General features: G+C 36.0%; 2 protein-coding genes across 2 annotated transcripts; both read right to left on the reverse strand.

Annotated features, from left to right (window-relative positions):
• Positions 1 to 63: 63 nt before the first annotated feature.
• Positions 64 to 4,442, reverse strand: renbp (renin binding protein). Its single transcript, XM_056773172.1, has 11 exons — positions 4,305 to 4,442; positions 3,437 to 3,542; positions 2,679 to 2,754; positions 2,489 to 2,564; positions 2,233 to 2,411; positions 1,806 to 2,030; positions 1,602 to 1,683; positions 1,345 to 1,520; positions 1,011 to 1,142; positions 797 to 884; positions 64 to 694 (listed from the first exon to the last, which is right to left on the reverse strand). Exons 2-11 carry the CDS (start codon positions 3,535 to 3,537, stop codon positions 618 to 620), a joined length of 1,212 nt encoding a protein of 403 aa, XP_056629150.1. The 5' UTR covers positions 3,538 to 3,542; positions 4,305 to 4,442; the 3' UTR covers positions 64 to 617.
• Positions 4,443 to 5,772: 1,330 nt separating this feature from the next.
• Positions 5,773 to 7,757, reverse strand: si:ch211-218o21.4 (protein FAM107B). The gene is made up of 4 exons (XM_056729461.1): positions 7,568 to 7,757; positions 7,370 to 7,481; positions 6,014 to 6,161; positions 5,773 to 5,883 (listed from the first exon to the last, which is right to left on the reverse strand). Exons 1-4 carry the CDS (start codon positions 7,755 to 7,757, stop codon positions 5,773 to 5,775), a joined length of 561 nt encoding a protein of 186 aa, XP_056585439.1.
• Positions 7,758 to 9,920: the final 2,163 nt, after the last annotated feature.

Here is a 9,920-nt window from a genome sequence, read left to right on the forward strand (position 1 = left end):
TTTAGCATCGGCCCACTGGACTCTTACAGAAAGCCTACTTAGTAACTCTGCAAAGCATAAGCTAAATGACAAGTCACAGAACCTTTCAAACTGTTGAAGTGGTTTAATTTCAAGCAATTGGAATGTCAGTTTACATGTTTCAAAGTATTCAACAGTATAAAAATGTTTGTAGGCAAAGTAATCAAAATAGCACCATGATGATCATTATGGAGTGGTTTATAGTAAAATATCTTTGTAAAGTAACATTGTTACTCAAAACCTGTATATCTACAGTATAGTGGCAATTGCTTTAAAATTCATTATTTAATCTTTTACAATTACATATTCCATTTTCCAAACACATTCAGATTATTTGTATGCATACATCAATATAACTTTAAAACGTAAACTATATGAATAATTTTACAAATATCCTGTAATTATGATTTCATTAAATTTTGTTGCTAAAATCAAAAATGACTTACGCTGCGATATAACTTTAAGATCAGACAATTTTTATAAAATATTTGAAATTGTATAATTTTAGCATTCCAATCAACATAAAACCCATGTGACACTTCCTCTTACATCTGTTGTGACCTTGTCCAGGAGTGTATTTGCTGCAAAACATCAGCCGTTCATGAACGCTCACCCTTAAGAAGACCGTCCAGAAGCTTCTCACACATGTAGAGACAGCGGGGAACATGGAAGAACCCTGTGCAAATTATTTCGAACTGTATCATTTATCAAACACAATGGTCAATTATTATTAAGCTAGTATGAATAGGGGTGACAGTGATGTTTTTCTGTGACTTGCCTTTGAAGGGACCTCCTTTAAAATCCAATACAACCTCTCCCTGACGACTCAGATATCCAAACCATTCGCCATGTTCCTCGTCAGAAAACTTTGTGAGAGACCATAATCGTGACATTCATTGCAAAGTCCAGAAGGCAATAAACATTTCACAAGTATATAAACTCATTACAGAACTATTCATGTATTATAGTGTATGTGAAATTCATTGCCTTACATGACTAAATGTGTAGTCATAAATCTGCTTGAATCGCTCCATCAGCATGGGCTCTCTGGTGTAGCTGTAGGCCATCAGGTAAGCGATCAAAGCTTCACAATGAGGCCACCACAGCTTCATATTCCATTCTAACTACAAAATAATTCAAGGCAGTGAGGTTTAGTACTTGATGGTTTTGGTTTGCACCTGAAATGCATTCGGTCACAGGGCGTCTTTTTCTGTTATCTGTTCTTATCCGCAATAAATCATTTATTAGTTCTTCTGTGATCTATGAATGCATTCAACTGAAATATCTGTACACAAGAGTTGACACTCAGGTAAAGTTTAATCTAACCTGAGTAGGACAATGGCCATCAACATCCAGGAAGTAGAAAAGTCCACCATGCTGTTTGTCCCACCCGGTCTGAAATGGGACCTCTATGAACTTATCCACTGCAGTCTTTTGAAGTTGAGTATCTCCCTTTGCATGTCCATACTGCAGCAAGAACCACCCGGCTTCCAAAGCATGACCTGAAATGAGATTGTGATAAACAATGTACATCCAGACTTTTTGGATCAAGATATTTAATACATTATGAAATGTTGACGTACCAGGGTTCTGCACTCGTCCTTGACAGCCAGGCAGTTCCTTTCCATCTAATGTGACATTTTCTAAAATGGCTTTTCCATCTCTCTGTAGTACCATAAACAAAATTGTAATGGATTTGTTTAGCACCACAATCTTGATTACTTTTTCATTCTCCTTATTGGTTGGAACGCATGTTTGTGTACCACATAATGAACTGGTAGTGTTACCTGTATATGCTGTAATATCTGTTCCACACACCATTCGCTCAGTTCTTTGTACTTCTCTGCAACTTCGGTTCTATCCTCTGTCAGCTGATCCACCAGGCACAAGAGCATCATGGGAACTGCCATACTGTTGACAGGCTGATCGCCAGGAAGCTGAGGACGACCAAGACCTGATGAATCGATACGGACCCAGTGCACCAACTGATCCATCATGCTCTCTGCATCTGCCTGTGGAGAAGAGAACATAACGGAATACTTACTGACCCAGGAAAGCATTTAGCTTTATAAAAAAGATATAATAAGATATGTTAATACAATTTGTTTTTGATTAAGACATCTAACATTTAACTTAATATGGGACTAGTCTTAAGCCCTGTCTGGGAAGCCACCCTTAAGGGTTTAGTTCACAAAAAATAAAAAGTGTTTTTACCTGCATCTCTTTATCGTGTGTTATCCTGGACAGTTCGTCCATGGCCATAACATAAAAACACTCGCTGAAAATCGTCCTTTGAACTTTCACTGCTCGACCGTCCCTAGTCAGACAGAATGCACACTTCCCCAGGCCACTAGACGTCTTTACTCGAGCAAACTTTTGCAGAAACGCCCCACCTGAAATTCATGTTGACCACTGCATAATGAATGTGAAAAATAATATGGATAAAACATATGAAGAAGAAATGAAAGACCTATTTTGGCAGCTTCGAGAATCTCAGGTCTGTGATATCTCTCCATCGTACGATATAACCTGCTGTACATCCATACCTGGAGGATAAATCACTAATTTATTTCACCATCAGACATTCCCTTAGACTCAACAGCTCTTACTGGAGAACAAAGGGTTAATTTGATAAAATCTTTACATTGAAAGCAACTCACCTGTCTCCCCTGTAACCACACATATTTCAGCTCATCATAGACCTTTCCATCTTTTCCAAGGCAGTTAAAAAACCCACTAGAGAATAAAAACAAACTTATTAAAAAGAATGTCTGATGCCCAATTTAAATGAGGTCTACAAAAGCCAACTGCGTGTTTTGAGGGCTATATGTACAGTAATGTTGGCAACTGAACTGACACTTTTTTGCCTCAAATGTTTAATTAATACTATTTAAAGGGATACCAAAAATGTTGTCATCATTTAGTCACATTTGAGTTCTGATATATATCTGCATACATTTCTTTTTTCTGATGCACACAGAGAAAGTTATGTGGAAGAATGCATGCAACCGTAACAGTTCTTGGTCACCATTGACTACCACAGCAGAAAAAATGACAATGGTAGTCAAAAGTGCCCCAGAACTGTCTTACATTCTTCAAAATATCTTCTTTTATGTTCAACAGAACAAAGAAATGTATAAAGCAAATTTTCCTACAGTTGTAAATGATGGCCAAGAACTGTTGGTTACTGACATTCTTCCAAATATCTTTCTCTGTATTCATGAGAACAAAGAAATATAAACAGATTTGGAACAATTTGTAAATGATGACAGAATTTTTGTGTAAGTGTAAGAACATTTATATTGTTTATGAATATCACAGTTACGTTTATTTTAATCACTCTGGTTTATAAAAATATTCACACGTCAAATAAAAAAAAACTGCTAAACAAATACATTTAAAATGCAAATAAATTCACCCATATTCTTCGTCATGGGAATATTTCAGCCAAAAATCCACAACTTGATCCAAGTCAGTCCTAAATCTCTTGAGATACTCTTCTAGCACTGCTGGAGTCATTGTTCCTTAGAAAAACAAAACAAAAAGAGAATGTTTAGAATCATTAATTCGATTTTTAAGACATTATTTCAGATTATCATTTCTTTATTCTATGCAGTGAAAATATGATAAAGTGAAATACTTTTGCAAACTCTTTGGCAGCACTCTTAATTATTTAAACTAAACCTTTGCTATGTTAAATGATGACCACATTGTAAAAGTGAAACATTAAACATCAAGCAGCCAACAAAAAAAACTGCTGACACACACAAAGTTAGGACACAAAATGGTGTCAAACGGAACTCCAGAGCAGCTGGAACATCTGACTGCAGACAAGTGGAAGTGAAGGAAACAGATGATGGCTGTTCAGCTCATTAAACAGACCAACAGAACATTAGTGCTTCAGTCATATTAACTGGCTGGCTGCACTGAAAGCTTTATAGACGAAAAATAAGCAACAGATTAATGGATACCACATAAAAACATATAAGATTAGCAAAGTGTAGTATTTGCTACACAAAACTGTAACACAATTTCTAGGCTTTGAACTTTATTAAAATGTATAAAGTATTTTGCCGTATTTACTAGTTTATAAATGTACACTACTTCAAAATACTGTAGTAAACATTAACACATTCGACTAAATAATATGACATTCAACAGTATTATACACGAGAATCTGTGGATCTGTTTCTATAAATCTGCAACAACTGATCGTGATGAAGCAAGTTTAACGGGCGTAAATCCAACATTTCCCGAGTCCCTGCCTGCACAACACAACAGTTTACCTTTCGCCAAATGAAGAAAATTCCCTTTTGCGTTGGTCTGTCATAAAAATGTTCCGTTTTTAAATGACAGTGAATTCCCCGTGTTTGCAGAAGTAATGACACACACGCATCATATGACCCTCATCATCCACACAGCTGCTTGTGTTTACTCCACTCTCCTGAGATCATTGGCCAACTCTTCTCCCTGAATATCCAATCACAGCGCAGAAGAAAGAGCCGAAATGTGTTTGGAAGAGTCATCTTCGCGCTACAGTTTCGCATTCGTGTTACAAGTTTGGATTATGTCATTAATGAAGAGACCACTTCAGAATTATTTTCACATTTTCTTTTTTTACTATTTTTAAGGAAAGCTCACATTCATGTTAAAACAACACAATACTAATGAATTCATTGAAAAAAATACAGTAAACTGAAGTCATGTTACACTATAAATAATCATACGTTCTGGATTGAGTTTTACAATTCAGTTAAAGCTGACAATATTGACTATGTTTACAAATCCACCTCTTACAAAAATGCATCATGCTAATGTATAGTTTTATCATTTTTTTATTTAGATTTTGTAGGACTAAACGATTCCATTATTTTAAGCATACATACATTTAGGGGACAGTTAATAAAGGGTAAAGATGATGACAGCATTTTTATTTTGGGGTAAACTATCCCTTTAACCACTCCATTGTCATCTATTACCGCCACTTGGACTGTAGTATATTTTTTTGTGATACATTTCCACAATTAACATTTAGTCATTTAGCAGACGCTTTTATCCAAAGCGACTTACAAGTGGGGTAGGTAATGGAAGCAATTAGGACAGCATAAGTACAACAAAAAGGCATAAGTGCAATCAAAAAGAAGACTAGTCTCATATAGCCTAACACGGTATACGGAACCATTCATTCATACATTTTTTTTTTTTTAGAGTAGAGAAGAAAAGAGTCAGAACAGATCAGTCAGGTGTTGGCGGAAGAGATGTGTTTTCAGGCGTTTCTTAAAGATGGCTACAGAATCTGCAGATCTTGTAGCAGTGGGCAGATCATTCCACATAGGTGGAACAGATACGGAGAAGGTGCGCGAGAGAGATTTTTTACCTTTATGGGATGGCACCACAAGACGTCGTTCGTTTGCAGAGCGTAGGGATCTGGCGGGTACATATGTCTGCATTAGCGATTTAAGATAAGTTAAATTAACAATTTGAGACCCTCTTACATCGTTTAAACTAGATTCTGTATTAACATATGATTTGAGAGTAGAGTTAATAACTGTAGTAACTTTGTATTTATTTCATCGTTTCCATGGGAAAACATTGCAAGGGAGTACACCTTTCTGAAGAAAAATTAGAAATACTGATTTAAAATGACTGGAACAATCAGATATCATGAAACAACTGTGTACATTATTCCAAAATAAAGTTGTTTCGGGGCCATATGAATTATTTCTTTACTCAGACCAGAAACATGTTGTGCACTCAGGGGTGAATGTTCTTATGCAGAGCAGAATGGACTTTCTTCAGGTTCTGTCTCACTCGCACAAACTCCATGAGCTGAACCTCCTCCTGTACCTTCTGCTCCTCTTCCTTCTCCATCTGAGAAGTCAAAAGATGAAGCAGTAATAAACACATGAAAAGTAGCCTAAAAGACATGCCATAATTAAATCTAATTCACACAACATGTTTGAACTTAGTGTTAGATTTTTAAGAGTCTACTGACCATCATCTCCTGATGTTTCTGCTGGCGTTTGAGAAGGACTTGCTCCAGAGGACTCCTGCTCTGCTCTCCCTCCTCTTTCTGAGTCTGTTCTCTCTTCCTCCTCTCTAGAACCACCTGAAGCTCTGATTTACAACACACCACCAGCCCTCTGTCCCGCCCAAAGAACCAAAGCACAAAACTGCCGTGTCAGAAATAAAAGTGACATTTGAAAATGATAATCATCCAATGAAATAAAATAAGACAATTATCCTGTTCATTAAAATGTAAATACATTTTGGCGATTCCAAGCAAATGCCAACCTTTCATCAACAATGAAAAAGGATTTATACTGATAGGTCAAGATGTCAATATTTGGTGGTTTAGATAAATACCCATGTGAAGTCTCTCAAAGTTTTTAAGCATTTTTTGTTTTTTTAAACAAAGTTTTCCATATTCAGGTATGAATTGTCACATCCATAATTCTCCACATTCCTCATAAATGGATAAAACATGAAAATTTAAATAAAATAGCTATTTTTTGTTCTGTAGTGAGCCATCCCTTCTCCCTTTGTTGTACATTTTAATTTACAGAAATCCTATAAAGTGTGCATCTCAGAAACATATCCTTTTTTGTCACATCCATAATGAACAATATTATCTCTCTTTTAAAATAGAAACTTTATAGACTGATATTTTTCTAATGTCTGGACTCATCAGGGGTTTAGTAAAATATAAACAAATGCTTCAATATATTTTGAATAAATGCAGTACATTCTCTAATTTCTCTAACAATTCTCCAAAACTCTCTAATTTATGACTTTAAACATTATTTGGTTGCTTTAACTATACTGCACATTTTTCATGTATAAAGTCTAAAATCTGTACATTTACTAAATTTGATTGTATTTTTTTACAGATTTTTCATGTATAATGTTTGAACCTGTAATTTTCAAAAGTTTACAATTTTTTAAGAGATTTTTCATGCATAACAACTAAATCTGTAATTTTTGAGAATTAATTTTATTGTACATATTTTTTGGGGATTTTTTGTCATTAACAGCCAAACCAACTGAACCTTCCAGTCACAGAACACCACAAACACATCATGTACACAGCAGGCCAGAGGAGCGCTGTCTGTTACAGAGCCTGACACATCATGGCCTGAAAGTAGGCTGCTGATAATACCAGAGGGTGTACGATTGCAGCCTGTGTGTCCACACATGGCTGCCAGACACAAAAGACCAGAAAGAGAGAACGAGCCATCATCAATTTTTCACCAACCTCACTTAAAAAAACTCTTTACGAGAGCGCATTTGATCAAAGAGCGTGAAGTATTTCTTGATAGTGAAAGTCGGATTTGGACAATATTTCTCTTACTTTTTGTGGGTCAGCAACAACTCTTTGTGAAGTTCCTGGTGGCTTCGTGAAGCTTTCACTGGGTTGTTGAGGTTCCATGGTCCCTCGACAACATCACATTTATCTGCATTTTCTTAGACACAAAAGTTATTTCTGCAAGATTCTACAAGACACTGCATTTTACTGCTGATGTCTGTGAAAAATATCAGGGCAACAAACCTCGATGATGGCCATGATGATGCAAAGAACTATTATTAAATGTGTCTGGGGATGGTTTGGCTCTGGATTGTTCTGTTCGGGTAGAGTTGGAGACGTGGTTGTGCCCAGTAGTGACACTATTGGATAAGGCATTTTTCAGGTCTTGTTCAGATGGTCTTGTCACGAGTGCTTGTGCAGTGGCTGATCTCATTGCACACACAGTTATCAAGTAGGGACCTCAGCCAAAGATCCTGCTGCATGCTGGGAAACTGTGTGTTGGGGTCATCGATGAAAGCAAAGAGAGGAACAAGAGGGAAGAGGTTGAGTTACAACTAAGTGGGAATCTATAATTTATCAGCTGGTCGAATGCCCGTCGAACACAAATGATTTACATGTCATTTCGAGTAAAATCACATGAACAGATTGCTGTAGAATGCATGCAAGTCAAGCATCAAACTGAACAAAATCATATCTAAAACAGCTTGAATAAATAAAGCAGTCCTTACAAATCTTAATTGAAGAGTTAATATTGCACTATTAGCATATCAGTGACTTTAAAATTGTTTCATTTTTTGTACCTTTGTGAATTATTGTTTTGACTCACAAAAGCATCAAAAAGAAATGAACATATGGGAATAAATGAACATTACCATGTAAAAATTACTTATTTTCAAACAAACTCTAAAGAAAATGTCAGAATGTGAGTACAAATTCAATATGTTAGCTAAACTGAACTTCGAAAGAACAAAGTTTAGTTGTTAACTCACCTAAAGTGTCACCCCTCCACGAGCGAGGTCTCCTCTGAGCAACCGTGAGTGTAGACTATGCTATTTACTGCACGCACACACAAACTACAGAGCAGCAGACACCTGAGACAGGTGTCACTATGTCTGTGAATCTGAGGCACACTTCACTTTTTAGCCGGTAGGGGGCGATGTATGACCAAGTTCACCCCTCAAAAAATATTAGTACATACACTGTAAAAAATGCCTGTGAAATTAACAGTAACATACTGTTGTTTTCACACAAAAAACCTGTTATCAGAAAGTGTCCGTAAAAAATACGGAGAAACACTGTAAAATTGTCTGTAAAATTAACAGCAAAAATTACATTGTTTTTACGGAAAAAACATGTAAAAATGCCGTAAATGCCGAAATTCTGTAGTTTTCACAGAGAAAATACGGAAAACATTGTCAAATTCTCTGGGAAATGAACAGTGAAATTCCAAAGTTTTCACAAGGAGTTTTTTTCAAACTCCACAAACACTTTTATCACCTTCACTTACAGACACCACTGTCACTTTATTTCTGTTGCACGTCTACAAAAGTTCTAATTGAATATTAACACAAGTTTACATGTCAATGGTTTTGTTGAGTCACAATTATGGTGATGAGTGTTTGCTTTAGTTGTGGTCTTGACCCTTTGCTTTCCATCGGAAGAAGTCTTTGCCCAGTTTGGATATCTGTGTGGGGAAACAGACACCGAAACAGCAGGGTAAAAAGTTCAGAAAAACCTAACGCATAACTTCTTTAGATTGGAGAGGAAGTACATGTTTGAGAGTTTAAGTAGTGCTTTAATGTTATTTGTTGTCCACATCTATGATATTTTATGAGATAAAATAATATACTGAATATCTTCAACGGCAAATCGAATATAACAGTTTGTCTCAACAATGGTGAAAACAGAAAAAACACTTAAGATAAATGCAATGCATTCTGGGTATCATCAAAGCACACCACTCATCAATGACTCCCAGCATTGCGGCTGTAAGCTTTTCATTTGTTAGTCACCACTGTTGAGATTCATACTCTGATTCTTGATTTATGAGTCAAAAACCAAAAGCAAGCTTTTTAACGGTTCAAATACTTTTTATATTGACAATTGCAGGAAATGTGAATTTTAAATGTAAATCCATTGAGACATTTGTAACAAAAAAAACATTAAGTAATTAAACAACATCCCAGATACCTAAACACATTTTCATTTGCTACAAAACTATGCTTTATATAAAACAATGTCATAGCAGCCCAAAGATAACTGGAAACTTATTTATGACGGCTGAAGAGGCCAACTAAAGCAAACCCTGATCACAAAAACGGTGACTTTGAATACACCAATAAAGCATCAAGTCATGGCTGTTATGCTGCAGTCCCTATGAAGCAGAAGTGATGATCGTCTTCAGAATTCTGACGTATTTCCAGGATGAATAGTGGGTGTGGCTCATGTTTTCCAATCAATGTGAATTGATTGGATGAATAAAAACAGGATGTTCCCGTAATTTTACGGTAGTTTGCTGGCAACCACAGCTGCCGGTATTTTTCCGTAAAAACTACAGAATTTGTATTTTCTCTTTTCTTTTCTGATATTAAATGTT

The sequence above is a fragment of the Triplophysa dalaica genome, chromosome 18 (assembly GCF_015846415.1).
Source record: "Triplophysa dalaica isolate WHDGS20190420 chromosome 18, ASM1584641v1, whole genome shotgun sequence".
Taxonomy (NCBI): Eukaryota; Metazoa; Chordata; class Actinopteri; order Cypriniformes; family Nemacheilidae; genus Triplophysa; species Triplophysa dalaica.

What these genes read in the sequence shown, in the direction of transcription:
- si:ch211-218o21.4 (XM_056729461.1), bottom strand. Translation starts at nt 7,757, where the DNA reads ATGAGATCAGCCACTGCACAAGCACTCGTGACAAGACCATCTGAACAA. An exon ending in TCATCATGGCCATCATCGAG is followed by an intron (nt 7,482 to 7,567) that starts GTTTGTTGCCCT and finishes TTTGTGTCTAAG; the next exon opens with AAAATGCAGATAAATGTGAT. An exon ending in AGAAACATCAGGAGATGATG is followed by an intron (nt 5,884 to 6,013) that starts GTCAGTAGACTC and finishes TCTCAGATGGAG; the next exon opens with AAGGAAGAGGAGCAGAAGGT.
- renbp (XM_056773172.1), bottom strand. Translation starts at nt 3,537, where the DNA reads ATGACTCCAGCAGTGCTAGAAGAGTATCTCAAGAGATTTAGGACTGAC. An exon ending in TCTCGAAGCTGCCAAAATAG is followed by an intron (nt 2,412 to 2,488) that starts GTCTTTCATTTC and finishes CATGAATTTCAG; the next exon opens with GTGGGGCGTTTCTGCAAAAG. An exon ending in CACACGATAAAGAGATGCAG is followed by an intron (nt 2,031 to 2,232) that starts GTAAAAACACTT and finishes TCTTCTCCACAG; the next exon opens with GCAGATGCAGAGAGCATGAT.